General features: G+C 36.2%; 1 protein-coding gene across 5 annotated transcripts in view; it reads left to right on the plus strand.

The window, feature by feature from the left end:
* The window catches only part of smarcd3b (SWI/SNF related, matrix associated, actin dependent regulator of chromatin, subfamily d, member 3b), an 83,754-nt gene that overhangs the window by 61,069 nt on the left and 3,011 nt on the right, over window positions 1-19,674 (plus strand). For 3 of the 5 annotated variants that reach the window (XM_015606813.3, XM_007230316.4, XM_015606815.3), the window contains 8 exons: window positions 5,561-5,603; window positions 9,510-9,632; window positions 10,545-10,667; window positions 13,246-13,341; window positions 14,666-14,686; window positions 16,812-16,913; window positions 17,153-17,314; window positions 19,552-19,649. In XM_015606813.3, coding sequence (XP_015462299.1) covers window positions 5,561-5,603; window positions 9,510-9,632; window positions 10,545-10,667; window positions 13,246-13,341; window positions 14,666-14,686; window positions 16,812-16,913; window positions 17,153-17,314; window positions 19,552-19,649 — 768 coding nt within the window. The remainder of the gene's footprint in view (window positions 1-5,560; window positions 5,604-9,509; window positions 9,633-10,544; window positions 10,668-13,245; window positions 13,342-14,665; window positions 14,687-16,811; window positions 16,914-17,152; window positions 17,315-19,551; window positions 19,650-19,674) is intronic. The other 2 variants (XM_007230317.4, XM_007230318.4) reach the window with 1 other exon arrangement.

Here is a 19,674-nt window from a genome sequence, read left to right on the forward strand (position 1 = left end):
TAACAAGCATTTTGGACCACACCCCCAACCACTACCTTTAGTGTTAAATAAGGTCAGCACTCATGAATATTCATACAGCTAATTATATAAATTATAATAAACTAAACTACATTTTTAAAGCCAAGGTATTTTGAAAGATCTACAACTACATCCGATTATTTTCCTGCACTAGTTTTCCTGTATCACAGACTGTTTACGCATGGATGTGCATGACATATGCTGCTGCATGGCATGATGGGAGATGTAGTTTCTGATAGATATTGACTTAATTAAGTCTCAAAATTAAGTTTCAAAATGTTGCTTACAAAATGCAATACATCCCAGGTGTGAAGGGTTTTACCTTCTTCCTTCAAATCACTTTAAATATCACCAGATCACTTAAATGACCAGAATACTTTCAAGTATTTTAGATCAGAACTCTGTCAGTATATTCAGTCTATTTTAAATGACTTCAGTTTACTTTCAGTATTCAGATCACTTTAAATGATTCAGATCACTTTTAGTATCAACAGATCACTTTCAGTATATTCAGATCACTTTAAATGGTTCAGATCACTTTAAATGGTTCAGATCACTTCAAATGATTCAGATCACTTTTTTGTATCAACAGATCACTTTCAGTATATTCAGATCACTTTAAATGATTCAGATCACTTTTAGTATCAACGGATCACTTTCAGTATATTCAGATCACTTTAAATGATTCAGATCACTTTAAATGATTCAGATCACTTTTAGTATCAACAGATCACTTTCAGTACATTCAGATCACTTTAAATGATTCAGATCACTTTTAGTATATTTAGATCACTTTAAATGACTTCAGATCACTTCCAGTGCACTCAGATCACTTTTATTATCATCAGATCACTTACAATATATTCAGATCACTTTAAATACTTTAAAATGACTTTATGTTGACAGTATGTTAAGATCGCATAAAATGAAATCTGATCACCTGATCACTTTTAGTATATGCAGATCATGTTATATGTAGATATTTTTCAATCTCAGAGGATCCCAAATTTTAGATCACTTTATACGATTTCATATCAATTAAATTGACTCTCCTAGTAATATTTTTTAATATTCTCTGATTCAAATGACTGGTTAACTTTCAATAACCTTAAATCCATTAAAAGTAAGTTTACATCAATCAAAAAAATGTAATCACTTTCAATATATTTAGGTAACTTTAAATGACTTCAGGTCACTTTTAATGACAGTTTAAATGAATGTTAAGTGCATCTCTGCAGCATCATTTGAGGTAATGTCCTGTTTTCATGATTTAAAGGTATATGGGGATGGTATATGAGGCATAATCTATCAATCTATCCTCACCCTCAGCTGTGTATGCAGTCTTTTTTCAGTCACTACTTTAATTGCAAATTGTGAGAGTGAGAGTCAAAGTGTCATTTTTTTCCTGATTCCTAAATTAAGCTAATTGTTATATAAGACGTAGAGTCATGTGTTCAATGCATTAAGGCAATACTGTGGCAGTTGTTCAGTACTCTGAGTTGTGTAAAATTGACAAAAAGACAAATCAAAGTTATAATCAGTACACACTTTATATAGCTGGTCTGGACTACTTTATTCTTTATAATGACTTACAAAATTAGATCATGTGAAAACCTTGATACATCCAATCATCCAATTACATTGTCTGTGACTGGCCAGGATCCTCACAGCAGACAGTGGAGAATTTAAGCATTAGTAGCTACAGGAACGACTCTGCTCTGTGAAATATGTCTGCATGTTTGCCGTAACTGAGGAAACTAAGTTTACCAATCAAGAAGTCTAAACAAAATCCCAGAGGAACATAAAAACACATATACAATAAAACATTTTCCTTCCAAATGAGCATAATACCAGATAAAACATTGTTTTATGAAATGAACTCCATGCAAATGTTTTCAGACTTTTAACTGAGTGTTAAGCTGGTTATATAACATTTACAGGGGTTGGACAATAAAACTGAAACACCTGGTTTTAGACGACAGTAATTTATTGTCCCGACAGACAGTTCTGGTGGAAACAGGAGAGTTGAGGTGCACATTGAATTCTGTCGTGATTTGATCAGCCGTGGTTTTATGTTTTTTGAATACAATCCGGGTTAGCACCCAAACATCCGTTTCGGCTTCCTCTTGCGTCCACAGTTAATCCTGTTGGATGTGGTTGGTCCTTCTTGGTGGTATGTACTAGAGTCTTCTAAATATATATATTATTATTTGCTATATAGATTTTATTGTAGAGTCTTCTTTTGTGTCCATTACAGACAGAAAACATCATTCTTACTTTTTCCCATCACTGGAGATAATTCAGGTTTGAAAGGGTTAAAAAAGGCAAGGTGAAGCAAACTTTAGAACTTGTTCTAACAGTAATGGCAATAATCCTCTTTGCAGCTGCCGAGCACTCTGAACATTACACAACTGATGCTCGCAAAGCAGGAGATGAGTGTAAGAAAGAATCTTATTCTTGCAGTATTTTCATGTAGCCAGATTCTCAGTTTATAACGTAATTAAGGAATAGCTGTTACAAGGGATGTTGGAGGTCAAACTGAGAACTAGAAGAGAGGTTTCAAAGACAGCTGCTCTTAAACGGCTAGAAAAATAAATAACTAAACCGATCTTCATTATGGAATCATTGAGTAGACTAAAAAAGTGTTAAACAAACCAGAATATGTTTTAGATTTTAGATTCTTCAAAATATGCACCTTTTGTTTAGCGATCAGCTTTGTACATCTTGACTGGATTTTCTCAGTCAGTTTTATGAGGTAGAGTCACCTGGAATAGTCTTTAGTTAACAGCTGTGCTGAACTTGTTAAGAGTTACTTACTTGAATTTCTTGTCCTCTAAATGTGTTTAAGAGCAATAGTAGTGTTTTGAAGAGGGAGAGTTAGAGGTATACAGTGAAAATACCCACTCTCCCTTTAAACAGTCTTTCAGAGTAATGAACTGACTTAAATTGAGACCTGAGGATGTCTGCTGAAGTAAAGAACGAAGCTAATTGAAGAGAACGGAGAGAACCGTTAGCGTTTCCAGTAAAAGAACTGTCAGGATTCAAGCATTCACTTGGAGAAAGGATCTTCATCCTGCAGGAAGTAGAAGAAAGAACTTAACTAAGTAAAGAAAAACATACTTTAATATATGAAGGTCCGTCAATCTGAAAAATGTTAAGAACTTTAAAAATTGAAGTGTAGTCGCAAAGACCATCAAAAACTTTATGATGAAACTGGCCCTCATCAGGACTGCCCCGGGAATGGACAACCAAGACTTACCTCTGTTACACATTATAAGTTCATCAGAGTTAAAAAAAAAAAAAAAAAACGCAAGTTAACAGTTTGACCCCAGATAAGAGCACCTAAATGCTTCTTCACATCTTGGTTTGTTTAACACTTTAAATTTACTACATGATTTTTGTGTTCCTTTATAGTCTGGATAACTTTAGTTTTCATTTACTATGCAGGAAAAAGTGTACAAAAAATATATATTTGTGTAGTTGTGTTTTGTTTAGAACTTCTCTGACTGCCTCTACATGTGGTTTGAATAAACTGACCCTAATCTGATCTAATGACAGTGGGCTTTATGCAACAATATCTTTTTTATTTATTTTTTCTTGAAAAACAACCTAACCTAACTACTTACAGAACCATTCACATATCTGTCCTTTTACCCAATCCTGAATAAGAAGCACTGGTGAATCTTCATAAAATTGCATGAGTTTAATGAACAGCTCTACTTTATTAAGCCTAGTGAACCTGTGGCTGTGTTTCCACCTGTATCATCAAGGCTGCGTTCACATTACCAGGCTGAAGTGACTCAAATCTGATTTTTTTTCTTAACGTGGCTCAGATCTGATTTTTTCCTGTCTTTGTGAATGTGTGAAATCCGAATTCTGATTTTTTCAAATCAGATCTGAGCGACTTCCATATTTTGTCCAAAATCGGATCATATCTACGGTGGCCGAGAAAGCCCAACGCAGTGCAAATTGAAAAGCGCTGCAAAAGCACAAAACACATCCATCAAAATTACAACACAGGCGCAGCAACTAGAAAAACGCGCAGCAAATAGAAAAACGTGCTGCAAATAGAAAAACGCGCTGCAAATAGAACCACAACACAACGGAAGTGAGTCACAACACAACGGAACTTTCCCGGGGGACCTTAAAAGATACTGTACCAGCTAAGCTGCGTCTTCAGTAACGTCTCGGACTTCACTATGTGTACAAAGGACAATAAGTGGCAAACAAGGCGTTTTGTGAAGCAGAACTTTTAATAATATGCACACAACGGTAATCACAGGTAATAAACATAACTTACTTTTCAGAAGCTTGTTTGCCCCTTATGGTCCTTTGTATACAGCTGGTACAGCATCTTTTAAGGTCCCCCGGGAAAATTCCGTTGTGTTGTGACTCACTTCCGTTGTGTTGTGGTTGTATTTACTGCGCGTTTTTCTTTTTGCAGCGCGTTTTTCTATTTGCTGCGCCTGTGTTGTAATTTTGATGGATGTGTTTTGTGCTTTTGCAGCGCTTTTCAATTTGCACTGCGCTGGGCTTTCTCGGCCACCGTACATATCTGATCCGTGGACATGCAACATGAATGTGATGAACGGTCAAATCGGAATTCATGCATCTTTTAGCTTTTACCGATATACTACATGCTTCTCTCTCGTACCCACACAACTCGCTATAGCTACAAAAACAGCAAAAGCAAACCCCATGGCCTTTTTTCTCCTTCTCAACCTGAGCATGAACTGCATACCAGCTGTTTCCTCTACACTCCAGCAAAAGATGCTCCACATATGAGCTGCTTACACATCTATTTACCTTTATAAAGCTACAAGTCGTCTCTCAAATATGAAATTTTTTGTTGTTGGTGAAGAAGGCGACTTACATTTGTGAAGCATTTGTGAGCAAAAAATCAGATTGAAGCAATCTGGCTCGCAATGTGAACGTAGCCTGTGTTCCAATGTCTGGTCCACGGGATGTTTAATAAGGTCTTTCGGAGCCATGAACTGACTTAAATTGAGACGTGAGGATGTCTGCTGAAGTAAAGAAAGAAGCTAATTGAAGAGAACGGACAGAACCGTTAAGAGTTCCCAGTCAGAGAAGTGTCAGGATTCAAGCGTTCACTTGGAGAAAGGATCTTCATCCTGCTGGAAGTAGAAGAAAACAGACAGATCTCACACCTAAAGACCACCTACCTTCAGTCTAGGCTCAGCTTTGGAGCTGTTTGCCAGGTTCCATGGTGTGAAGCCGTGGGTGCCACTCTACTACCAGTCTCGGTGCCCATATTGGCGGGGACCATCTGGGCTGGCATCACTAAAACACTGGCGCGTGCACACAGACACACACTCATACACACACACACTCACACTCACTCACTCGCGCGCCGCCGGCATTCTTGCATCCTGGACCAGCCCCAGAATTTTAGCAGATGTCCCGGGTGCTACACTATCGGTCTCCATAGTAACATCTCTTTTTTTTTTTCTCGCTCTCTCTCTTTCTCTCTCTCTCATTCTGTCTTTCTCTGTCGCTCCTTTTTCTCCCTCTTTTTCTGCAGCACCAAGAGGAGGAAAATGGCTGATAAGATTCTTCCACAAAGGGTGAGTAGGAACGCTAATGTTTTTTTGGGGTATATGAGTGTGTGCATGTGTGTTTATGTGTATGACCACATGTGCCGCTGTGTGATTTGGAACACAGCCCTTTTTAATTTTTTGAACACGGGAGAAACAAATGGCAGATAAGTGATGCGTTCTGGGCGCTTCCCAAGACCAGGAAGGAGCCGGGAGAGGGAAAGGGCTTGGGAAGACTCCTCGTACATTTGGGTCACGTTTTTCAATCAGCGGTCAAACTTAGTAGGGACGCAGTGTTCTGGCGGTGACATTTGTATTCAGAGAGGAGCGCGGAGCTTCCACAGGTGTGTGTAGCTCTAACCCAAATATAACAGGACCAAGACGCCGAGTCCCAGAACGGGCTGCAGGTGTTTGGATAGGCAGGAGGAGAAGGTAGAGTCTGGATTCAGTCAGAATCTAAATAACTATGACTGTATATTACTAAAGCAAATTTAGTGATATGCACTTAATTTATTTGTTAATGTATATGTTTTTATGTTTTTATCACATGTGCACACAGCAGCTGCCCTTCATGCAGTGTAAACATCTCATCATAAATGGAGCTGCACAAATGCTCTGCAATTGCTTGGAAAAAATAAAATCATATTGCATTATTATAAATTACAGTTCACCATGTTTTTGCAGCATTCCCATTTAAAATTCCCAGTTTTTTAATTTAATATTTTGACTTTGTGCTTTGCACACAGCTGCTGCACTTCATGCAATTCATAAATGTTTCATCATGAATGGACCAGCAGAATGCCTCAGAATTACATGGAATATATATTTTTTTGTTTTTACCAGTCACCATTAAGCTTTTGTTTTGTTGTTTACTTTTTTATTTACTTTTTTAGTGAGTGTACACTAGGAATAGAACTGGACTTCCATTAAGAGTTTTTTTTTTTTTTAATTACTAAAAAGTCCATTAGTCCATTAAATAAATTCCATTATAAAATGTAGCATGTATTTTGTTGCTTTTCCAATTGTTTTTTTATATTTTATGGATTTAAGATTTTGACATTTTGCTAAATTGGTACCGTTTTTTATTTTGTCATTTGCATACAACAGTCAGTCTTGATGGTGTGTGACTATTTTATCATTAAAGGGCAGAACCAGAAATGATCCAGCATTCCTTGGAATCTTTTTTTTTTTACATTAACCTTTTCCTTTTTTTTCCATTTTTGATTTTTTGATTTTATATTTACATTTTTGTTGAGTGGACCAATAAAATAAAACAAAATCAAAATTAAAAATCAATTATCTTATATCTTAGTATAGCATGTTTTTTGCTGCTTTCCCTTTTACAAAAAAAAAGTTTTTTTTTGTTTTAAGTTTTTGCCATTTTGCTTAATTTTTACATTCAAATTCCTTAGAATCTTTTTTTTTATTTTATTTTATAATAGTATTTATTAGTAAATAATGTATTTATTCATTTTTTGTATTATGTGTGGTATTATTTATTTATTTTATTTTATTATTATTTATCATTAGTCCTTTTTTATTTTAGAATAGATTTAATTAGTTAATAATGTATTTATTTATTATTATTTCTAGTATTATTTGTTATTAATCTTTCTCCATTTCAGAAGTTTATTACTTAATTGATTACCTTTTTTTAATTATTATACTTTTTGTATTATTTATTATTAATCATTTTTATTTTAGAATAGTTATTAGAATATTTAGAATAGTTAGTTTAGAATATTTATTTATTTATTTATTATTTGTTGTGGGCAAAAGGGGGGGGGCAATAAAACTGTATTGCTATTATAAAATTCTGCATGTTTTTTTTTTTTTAAAGCTTTCTTGGAATTTTGGATGGTTTATGATTTTGACCTTTTGTATAATATGGTACCTTTTTTGACTCTTTCCCATTTTTCTTGTTGTAAAGTGTTCATAAGACCCAAGATACAATAGCCGGTGTGTGTGTTTGTGTGTGTGTGTGTGCGTGTTTGTTTAAAGCAATATAATCCAGGGGTCATGGGTATGTGTCTTAGTCACTTGAGAGAGAGTAAGGGAGTGAGTGAGTGAGTGGGTGGGTGTGTTATCAGACGTGTGTAGATACGGCAGAGACTCAGACGCCGCTCGCATTACTCATAGACTGAACACGTCTACAGCACACTCCATCGTTCTGAGAGAGAGAGAGAGAGAGAGAGAGAGAGAGAGAGGTTTAGAGAGAAAGAGGTATAGAGGGACTGGTGCAGTGTCGGAATCTATGGGGTTTTTGCCCATTATGGAGGGAAGCTTTTTGGCACACACTTCGCCCCAACCATCTGTGTGTGCGCATGATAATGTGGCACTGGAGGGGTTGCTGTGGATTCTTGGCAGATAGCTTGCACATACTCTCGCACACACACACTCACACACACACACTCACACACAGCACACAAAACACTTCTGAACATTCACTGCGGTGAATGGCGGAGGGGTCATTTAAATCTCAGACAGACAGACAGAGGGGAAATAGACATGGATACAGAGGGATAAGAGCTTTTGAACACACACACACACACAGACATGGGCAGTGGATCATTATGGGCAGTGGTGGCTCAGTGGTTACTAGAGTGCTGGGGTATTGATCACACTGTAGTTTGTGGGTTTGATACCCAGGTCTGTTTTTGCTGCTTCTTAGGCAAGGTCCTTAAGAAAGTTCTGCTCCAGTGCTGCTGTATAATTTACTATATAAGTATAAGGAACGTGATTTTCTTTGTGTTTAAGGGGTTAAATATGTATAATATATAAGGTCAGATAAAGCACATGGACATGCCCAGTCTACCTACATTCCTTTCTAAATGAATTGTTTTAAATGTGTTCAATTTTTTTATTTTATTTTATGAATAAAATATATTTTTTTAAAAGGACAGAGAGGTACATTAATCCCTATTTTAGTGATTTATAGACGAGATGTCAACTACACACTGCACAGTTTGATTTATGGCCTGTCAGTATATCTTTGCTATCGTAACGGTGGGAAAATTATGCCTTGCACGGCTCAAAACACGCAAAAAGCAATGTACTAATTCTCCTAATTATTCATGTGTATGTTTTGGCCATAATGTGAAATAAACCAGTCAGTGTTTCACTTGCCATTCCAATTTGGTACTGGATTGGTATTTTAACAGCATAGCACTTCTGCACTTCTTAGCAGAGGAAACTGAGCTGTGTGTTCACGCTGTGCGTGTGTGTGAGCAGGTCATTTACGGCAACAGCAATGCTATTTTATTTTGTAATCTCTTTTTTGTTAATTTAAAAGTTTGTAATGTAAAAGTTTTGTGTGCTGCTGCATGTCCTTGCGTGTGTAACGAGCGGGGGTGTACACACATTGAGGCTGCCTGCGTTGCCAAGATAGCAATGAGAGTCTGACAAGTGACTGTTGTCAGGGTTTAAATCAGTCAGTGGCGCACCTGTGTTTTCTGTTGCCAAGATAACAATATGCCGGAAATGTACCTAAGCACCTAAGCCAGGCATTGTGTTGTGGAGCAGTGGAACTGTGTTCTCTGGAATGAAAGTACTCCATCTAATACTTTTAGGAGAAGTTAAGGATGAGGTGTGGTCTTTATCGTCCAATATTCAAACCCCACTAATGCTCTTGTTGCTGAATGCAATCATGAATGCAATTCTTACAGTAATATTCCCGTCTGTTTTGAAGTCAGTCAGCAAATCTAGTAAATGCTATGTTTTGGTCTTGGACAGTCATTAAAATGACTATATTTATGACTATATTTATCTCCAACATAGCTACTTTCCAGCAGATGTTCTTTATATTGTTTTTATATTTTTGATGTATTGATAGAAAATTCCAACAACCTGTTCTAAATGACATATATTTATTTTTAAGCAACTTGGTTTTTGAGGAATCAAAAAAATTAATTGATTTCCTAATTCCTTTCTTTTCAGATCCGTGAGCTGGTCCCTGAGTCTCAGGCTTATATGGACCTGCTGGCATTCGAGCGCAAACTGGACCAAACCATAATGCGCAAGCGTGTGGACATCCAAGAGGCACTGAAGAGACCCATGAAGGTATGTAATAACGCTTTTCACTAACAGTATACACTGACTGAGTCCAGAAACATTTGCTCCCCCTTCTTCTTTCCTATTCCTCCTCTCCTAATCCTAGAAGGAGGTGAAGGAATTGAGAAGAGAAGAGCAGGAGGGAGGAAGAGAGGGAGCAGTAGTAGTTAGAGAAATGGGACAGCTAATCTTATTTAACAGGATATTGACTACTGATGAACTGAGCCAATCACAATGCTCGCTTTCGGCTCACCTTTCAGACCAATACTGCCCAGCCAATCACAGCTTCTACAAGCAGTCTATGTTATTCCGTGGCTTATTGCAGAAAAAATACTTAATTTTTGAAATTTTATGAAATATCGGATAAAAGTGAACGTATTTTGTGTTATTTACGTATTTTATTTAAATAAATATTTTTTATTTGTTCATAATAAGTAAACATATATAATATATTATAATATATATATAAGTGAAAACTAATGTATTAAAAGTATTTGTATTGTTTCTGCACATACACAATAAAAAAAAAATCATATAAGTAAATAAATAATATTTAAAAAATAATAATAATATTGCATACTTTTGTGCTCTGTGGGCGTGGCCACAGTGATGTCATTCCAAAATCCCCTTAGTCATCCTGCGTTGTATTCTCTAGTGTATTCTCTGCTGGAAAAAGCTTTGAGGAACATTTTAAGCACAGGCATCTTTCGTCTCCTCCAGTATTTGGACAGGCATCAGTTTCCGGGTAACTTTTGGGGTTTCTAGATGCAGCCAGTGTGTATGATATGTTGATCAGGATATGTTGCTTTGTTAATATCATCTAATTATCTAGTTTGTAATGTGTCTGTGAGTCTGAGGGACTTTTTTGAGTTCCTCTCAGTTCAGAAGGAAAAGCAAGAGTTATTTATTCGTCTTTTGCAGCAAAAACGCAAACTGCGACTCTACATCTCTAATACCTTCAACCCGGCCAAGGCTGATGCTGATGACTCTGACGGCAGCATTGCATCCTGGGAGCTTCGGGTGGAGGGAAAGTTACTGGACGATGTGAGTCAGTTGATGCATGCAGCGTATACACACTCTCTCACATGCTCACGTCTTACCAGGTGGAGTACAGATGTACAGTCATCTGCACAAATTCAGGCACTTGTAGTGAAATCACATGCATTTTTAATGTTATGCTGAAAACATGGGTAATGCTTTATTTTTAAGGAACAAATATTAGATTTAGTTTTTCTTAAATTTACTGTTAATGTCCATATTTTTAGTGCAGAATGAATCTTCAAATAGCTTAATTTATTATATTAGGAAACATAAAATATGGGGTATGCACAAACGTTAGGACACCTGTTTTTTATTTAATTTTTTTGCATTCAGCAAATAAATAGACCCAGTGTTTGAAAAAGTGCAAACGATGCTATGGCTTTAAAAAAACAAAAAAAATTACATTTACATATTGTACAGAAATATGCTGACAACCAGTACAGGCCACAAGTGTAGATTTTACAAAATCCTTTTTCTCTGCAGTGAAATAATTTACTTGTATTCTGAAAACTTTAAGGGCTTTGGAGACTCCTACGGGACACTTGGAAAAACTGACTTATCTCTCTATTTCACTTAATAATATTAGATAAAGAAGAGCAATCAACCCCAAATTCTTACATTTATTTGATTTCTAATTTTTTTATTTTAAAATGAAGTTCAGGAAAGTGCAATTTTTATTATGTGTAATCATTATATTTTGACAATTGTAGATTTCAATATTTTAAAATGTTTTCTAATACAATTACAATTTGCATTTCTTATCAAACCTATAACCTTTTTATGTAATGCTTGAATAGAAATCCTCAAGAAATAGTTCATACATTTATTATCATAATTGGAGCTGTTAAGTGGACAAATCAGCTGTGGTATTAATAGCTGATCAATGTACAGTGGCTTGCAAAAGTATTCATACCCCTTACACGTTTTCACATTTTGTCATCTCACAACCACTAACTTTTTTATTGAAATATTTTAGGTGATATTTTAAGATTTTAGGTGTGAAGTCTAAAAAGTGTGACATGCAAAAGTATTCAGCCCCCCTACATCAATATATAATACAGCCCCCATTCACTGCAGTTACAGCTGCAAATGTAAATCATTCCACTGTAGCTCTGGCTGTATGTTTAGGGTCATTGTTTTGCTGTAAGGTGAATCTCCTTCCCACTCTCAAGTCGTTTGTGGTTTTCTTCTTGCCACTCTTTCCAGGCCAGATTTGTGGAGTGTATGACTTATAGTTGTCCAGTGGACAGATTCTCCCACCTGAGCTGTGGATTTCTACAGCTCCTCCAGAGTGACCATTGGCCTCTTGGCTGCTACTCTGACCAGGGCTCTCCATGCTCAGTCTGTCATTTTGGGTGGACGGCCATGTCTTTCCAATGTAGAATCCTTTTTCCATTTTTGGATGATGGATTGAACAGTGCTACTTGGGATGCTTAAAGCGTGGGATATGTTTTTATTACGTAACCCTGCTTTAAACTTCTGCACAACTTTATGTCTTTTCGTCACATTTCACATTTATGTGCTACCTTGTGTTGGTTTATGTTTGTTAGGTGGCAAAATGTGAAGAAGTTCAATGAGTATGAATACTTTTACAAGCCCCTGTATATAAGATGACTCTAAAAAAGGGATATACTCTTAGCAAACAAGGATATGTGGTACAAAGGATGTATCTCAAAAGGCCACGGCCTTTCAGAACTGCTAAGTGCTGAGAAGTAAAGTAATTATTAGTTATTATTGAAGTATCTTCAGAATCCCATTTCAGGCCAGAGCTGGTGAACACCAAAGGCAAGAAGTGCAGCAGCCTTGTGCCTTTGTCTGAGTGACCTCACAGCCTCTGAATGGCAGCTATGTGTGTTTTACAGTGGTGAGGTTAAAATTACTCGCGTAGGCTCCAAGTTTCCTCCACAGCAGTATGCCCCACTTACCAATGAGGTCACTTGTCCGCTCCTGTGCAAACATTAACATTCTTTGACTCCTTCGACTTTCTTTTCCCCCTCCTTTGAAGCATTTGATGCCCCTTTTTGCCATTCTGTACTCCAGAAACCTTCTCTGACTATGGAAAAGACAACATGGAGAACATTCCCCAAAAGCATTCTCTGAGGGTTCAAAAAGACTCGCTCCGCTTCCAGCCATAAACAGCCGTAGTGTTTAGTCTCTGGATACGTTGACGGTATGTTTGGCCAGTGATTAGCTCCGGCGGTTGCTTGTTTTGCTTGGATAAGAGCGAGGCTAAGAGTAAATGGTTTACCAAAGCAGTAGTAGCCAGCAGTCCTAACCAAAGCCTGAGCGTCAGGCCAAGAGCAGCTTAAGCATATGCTCTGTAACCGCCCGAATGGAAACAGTAGTCACTGATGACAGTTTTATACATTAGCTCCACACTTTGGTTTAAATTCCATCCTCTTCCATAGGCCAGTCCTCCAAACCAACCCTGGAGTTTGAGGAATTTTTTCAAACACTGAATTTTCTGAAGTAGCATTGCAGCTAATGAGAGGTTCTAGTTACAAATAAAAACACACACAGGAACACACTTTACATTGGTTCTCTTCTTCTTCTTCTTCTTCTTCTTCCTTGTTCTTCTCAGCCAGCCAAGGTGAAAAGGAAATTTTCCTCGTTTTTTAAAAGCCTGGTCATTGAGCTGGACAAAGACCTGTACGGACCAGACAACCACCTAGTGGAGGTGAGCATTTACTACCACTGTATGATCTTCCAGGCCCAGGTCTTCTGATAGTGAATCCTACATGTAATGGTTTAATATTAAGAGTTAGTGCATTTCCATTTTCATTAACAGTTTTTGTTCTAAATGGTTTTATTTCTCTCACTTCATTTCACACATGCTTTTATTTGGTGTGGTGGAATATTTTCTATTCACATAGAATTACATTTTGAAAAAACACTACAACACTACACTACAATACTCTTTTTGAAGAAGTTGAATATAAGGAGTGGTTGTAATCAATGCGATCAAATCTTCTGCAGTCACAAAAAGCTCAAAATCAGCAAATCTAGTAGAAGGAAGGATTATGGTAATTAAAAAGGCTATATTTATTAAATGATGCAATAGAAAGACAAATTTTGGTTAAAAAAATAAAGGCATGGATTTCATTTTCCAGCAGGACTTGGCACACTACCCACACTGCCAAACGTACCAATTGGTCTTATGTAATATTCTATATGATATACTAATTTAATAGACACTCATATTTGGGTTGTTATGGATGTAAGCCAGAATCATTAACAAAAAAGTAAATAAATGATCACTCTGTGTGTAACACAACTATATAACATACAGATTTCACATATTTAACTGAATTACTGAAAAAGTATGCACTAGTACACTCTAGATATGAGCATATTAAGATGAGTTATTGAGTCACATTGAAACATATTCAATAAAAAAAACCAAGCTAAATTTACTTGAGATACTGAATTTATTGAATTTCCCTATATGTTAATCTATATCTAGTCCGTAAAAGGGAACTTGGTCTATAAACAAAAGTTGTGAATTGGTTGTGAACACTTTCCTCCAACATTTCCATATCCAGCCCTTTTAAGTTTTTTTCTGTATGAAGTTTTGTGCTTGATTTTTGCTTTTGCTTTGTTTCATAAGTGTAATAAGAGTGCATGATCCCTCCATTCACTTATTTTGTAACATAGAACCTCAAAGATAGCCCTGCTTTTGGAGGCTAAACCCCTACAGACCCAAATCCATATTAGTTATCTGCTAAACGTATATGATTAGTCATCTTAAAGTGTGACTACTCTCAATATATATATATATATATATATATATATATATATATATATATATATATATATATATATATATATATATACATTTATCATATATACACTTACTATATCCCATGAGTGATGATCCCTGTAGCCGTGTGCATGTCAGAGTTAAGTAGTACTTGGCGTGTGTAGTTGCTAAGCGAGTGTTGCATGCTTAGTGCGTACAGTTACCTTGAATCTCTGGGAGCTTGAAATGTTTTTCTTTTCAGCTGCTGAGCAGCAAGGCTCAGGTAAGATCCAGCCTTGCTCACACCACAAACAGAGTCTGTTAAAGTGGAGATTCAGCCTCCTTTTTTTAATGCTTAAGCACATACCAACAGCATGAAGTAGCCCCTATACAACATCAATCAGGAGTAGAATCAGTGTGTAGCAACTGTAGTCAAATTTTAGCTTTTCACTCAGAGACTTCAGTATGTTGTGCAGGTTCTAATACAATTGAGTCAGTGTCTGAAAGCTGCAGTATAGCATAGCTGTGTGGAGGTCATTCAAGTTAAACTTCTTCTTGCATACAGACACTTTTACACTGCAGTGTTTACACAGGGAATATAGATGGAATGTGCAGTTTCCTGTGAGTGGATTTTAGGGATGTACTGATATGGGAATGTCTGCCTGTGACTATTGGTTCTTATGGATTTCATTACAGGGAATTACAGCATTTGGGTGATTCTTCAATTGGGTGCTTTTTTTCTGTCTTCTTTACTTTGGTAAAATTAAATGAGCAATAATACAGTTTAAATTTTGTTAACCCTTTTAGACCTGAATTATCTTAAGTGATGGGATGAAATGTAAGAATGCTGTTATCTGTCTGTAATGCACAGAAAATGAGACTTTAAGACTGTACTATTATAACTAAAATATTTAATAATTGATTTATTTCCATTGCACTGGAAGCCTGTGTGTAATATTTTAAATTTCATGTCAACCATTTTATTTCATAAACCATCCCTACACAGTAAAACAAATCATGATTAAAATGTATTCTAAATCACATCAGGTTCGTAAAAAAAATAGCTGTTACTTTCTCTCAATGGCTCTAGTATTACTGTTTGTCCAGTACAGAGGGCGTGGCCAAGTTACTGTTTCATTTGGTTTATAAACTTGTCCATTGGCTGGTTAATGGTCTATTCTGATGCACAACAGCTTTCACATAGTGTTATGTGAAACAAAACATTTGAAAATAAAGGAAATATATGATGTCCATTGGAATGGAATCAGGATCTGAAAGGGTTAAAATAGTGTTCACATGCTTTCAGGTAAAGACTTAATGGTGTGCAAGACTGATCTTATGTCTTATACAGCTCTTGGAAAAATCAAGAGACCACTTAAAAATGATGAAAAAAAAAGTTTCTTTGATTTTACCAAATTGAAAACCTCTGGAACATAATCAAGCTAAAGCTGGATGATCACAAGCCATCAAACCAAGCTGAACTGCTTGATTTTTTACACCACGAGTGACAAAGTTATCCAAAAGCAGTGTGTAAGATTGGTGGAGAAGAACATGCCAAGATGCATAAAAACTGTGAAACCAGGGTTATTCCACCAAATATTGATTTCTGAACTTTTAGAACTTTGAATATGAACTTGTTTTCTTGTATTATTTAAGGTCTGAAAGCTCTGCATCTTTTTTTTATTTCAGCCATTTCTCATTTACTGCAAGCAAACGCTCTAGATGACTATGCATTTTTTTGGAATTTGGGAGAAATGTTGTCTGTAGTTTATAGAAAAAAAAACCCGTTCATTTTACTTAAACATATACCTATAAATAGCAAAATCAGAGAAACTGATTTAGAAACTGAAGTGGTCTCTTTATTTTTTCCAGAGCTGTACAATTCAATTTTCTATTTATTTGCTAATTGTGAGAGTACAGAATTCCAGGTTGTATCAAGAGGTCATTTTTTCCTTCTTTTTTTAAAAAATGAAAATATTGTGGTGCCTAATTTTTTTGGTCTAATAATTAATATAGATTTAATTTCTTAGCTAATTCTTAGCTTTGTAACACAAATGTAACTAGAAATCTAAAAAAAAATCCCCAATTGAAGAATCACTAATTCATTTTAAAGAATTACAAATTATGTTATATTAAACAACATGCAGATTTTTAGCATGGTAGAAATAGAAAATGAAATGCAGCTTTTTGTTTTTTTGCAGCACAATCAATACCAGTGCCAATACCAGTACAATTCCAATATCATTGTCCATCCCTAGTGTATTTCCTTTGTTCCTGTGCCTGTTTTTTTTGCATTTTGTATGTGTGGGGGGGTGTATGTGTGTGCATGGGTGGATGTGGGTGGGGGTGTGTGTGTATGGTACATTATATTGTTCTTAACAAGATTGTATTTCTGTTTTGCATCTTAGTGGCATCGCACTCCCACCACTCAGGAGACTGACGGCTTCCAGGTGAAGAGGCCAGGTGATGTTAATGTACGCTGCACACTGCTCTTAATGCTGGACTACCAGGTGAGGGTGCCAGAGAGCACTGTACTGCATTTTATACACTTTACTGCTCTATTAAAACACACGGATTGAATTCCTGAAAGATCAAAGCACAAAGATTATTCCTAGAAGGTCGAAAGTGCATCACAGTCAACACTCTCTCTTTCTGACTGTTAAGAGTACCTTAATACTAAACTGTTTTAGGGAACTAGATCTCAACAACAATTATTCACCAATAAATGTTTTATGTATGATGTGTGTAGCCCCCTCAGTTCAAGCTGGACCCTCGGCTTGCTCGCCTGCTGGGTATTCACACTCAGACCCGCTCCTGCATCATCCAGGCCCTCTGGCAGTACATCAAAACCAACAAGCTGCAGGACTCCCACGACAAGGAGTACATCAACTGTGACAAGTATTTCCAGCAGGTGAGAATTAGGGCTGTGTGCGAAAGTTTAGGTACTCCTAGTCAAAAGTTATGTTATTGTAATAGCTAAGTGTGTAGAAGATGAGCCTATTTCTAAAAAGCATTACGTTAAAGATAAATAATTCGTTTAGTCATTAGATTTTTTTTTTTTCTTCTAAAATTCTACAGTGGAAAAGAGGAAATGTAAAGGTTTCGGCTCGACTACAGGTCCAAGTTCTCAGATGACTTGTGTGTGTGTCTTTGTCTCTTCCCTTGAGCCTTAATACCCTCTGCAATGTGATTGAAGGAATGAAAAGACTGGACATACTCTGGCATATATTGAGGGCTTTATTCTCTCTCCTGTGCATAAGAGTAGCAACACAGCATTAAGTGAATTGTCTGTTTCTCACACATACACAAGCAGCTCTCCTCATCAAGATTTAGCACAAACTGACATATGATAATGCCATGTGTATCTTTTTCTTTCTGTATCTGGTTATTAAAACACACAATACGATAGATATTATAAAAATACTGGATTACAAATACAGAATACAAAGTTATAAAAATAAACCTAGTATCACTAATATATTTAAAGCTATAAAATGAAATATTACACGTTATTATAATACATTGTCCTATGCCCATACAGATTGGCTCTTAAAATGACATTTTTTAACAAAACACATGTAAAATATAAACAGCTGCTGCAATTAAACAATTAACTGGTTCAATAAAACAAAGAACTGTGGCAATATTTGTGTATGAGAGTAGCAACACAGCATGGAGTGATTTATCAGTTTCTCACACACACCACACACACATTTGCAGCTGTGAGAAGAAAAGCACACCATTTAACTGGTAGCTGCACCTCCATTAACTCCATTTAGTCTGCTGTACTAATTAAAACACTCTGTACACACAATAACTACACACACAACCCACAGTACGTAACTCTCAGTTATAAAATACAGATTAACTAACGAACTTAGTTCATAATAAGTGCTTAAACAATATTTAAACAGTATTTTACGAACAGCACTGTTAACACCCACCTCCCCTCACCAAGATTTAGCACGAACTGAGGAGAGTGGAGCCCAGCGCTGATACTGAGAACTCAAGCGATTTCAAAATAAAAGTCTGCAACACAGTTCAGTTTACACTCAATATTCCAACGTGAAATTGCACAAAATCACAAAAAATAAATAAATAAACCCAAGAAGTACCGAAAGAAAATAACAAATATATTTAGAGAGGGATTTTATGTGCAAGAAAAATAATGTTTCTAATCCACTACATTAGGTCTATGGCTTTTTCACAGTCATTGGAAACACATTTTAAAGCTTTATACATTCTCTGTCTCCTCAAACCTCCTGTCCTCTAACTGAAATTCTTTAGGCTCTTCAATTAATAACTATACTTAAACCATTTCCCACTATCCTTTATTTTTGTAATTATTTTATCACACATATTTTTTTCATTCATGGAGTCACTTAATAATTTAACCTACAATAAGCCAGAAAAGGGAGAAATTGTGATATATGGACATTTTTAGCCTAGTTGATACCCACAAAGCTATAGGTAGATAGTGTTAGCAAACTGTTTTAGGTGGCTTTTTCTCAGGTAATAATGTAATTAATGAATAAAAGTTAACAGGAGGGGTCAATGTCAATTATCTTTAATAGTGCTTGAAAGTGATTTTAAAAAATGATTTGCCACAATGGCTAACAGCTAACTGCTGATGTTAACTGTTTTCCAAACTCAACTAATCACTAATGTTTGATAACAGGTGGATGGCATTGTGTTGGTTAGATTAGTAGATTCTGGGGTTTGATGTGATATGTGAATCAATGCTAGCTAACAGCCGAATTCAACAGTAAGGATTGGAGTGTGTTAGCACTGATGCTAACTGTTTTGTGAGCTAAATTAATTACTGCTTTCAGATATTAGAATGTGCTGGTGTGCTGTCTGTACACTTCTCTGGCCTTTAGTTATGAGCAGTGTTCTCAAGTCTCACGCTTTGAGCGTGTGACACACACACCTCAGCGAGTTCACACACTCACACGCCACACATGGTATTTCTCACGCTTGGTAGGTACCATGCAGTGGAAATTTAACCATGCAGAATCCAGCTAAAATATGTTAGAACTAATGTGTTTGAAATTTTCAAAGATTGTTATTTAATAATTAATTAGTTTTAAACTTTTTCTATTTATTTCAGTTTAAATGTACTAACAAAAGATGCCTTTCTTCTCTCAGATTTTTGACTGTCCTCGGCTAAAGTTCTCTGAGATCCCTCAGCGCCTCACCAACCTGCTGCTGCCCCCCGACCCCATCGTCATCAACCACATCATTAGGTCAGTGCACATTACAGTCTTCGAC

The sequence above is a fragment of the Astyanax mexicanus genome, chromosome 8, assembly GCF_023375975.1.
Source record: "Astyanax mexicanus isolate ESR-SI-001 chromosome 8, AstMex3_surface, whole genome shotgun sequence".
NCBI lineage: Eukaryota > Metazoa > Chordata > Actinopteri > Characiformes > Acestrorhamphidae > Astyanax > Astyanax mexicanus.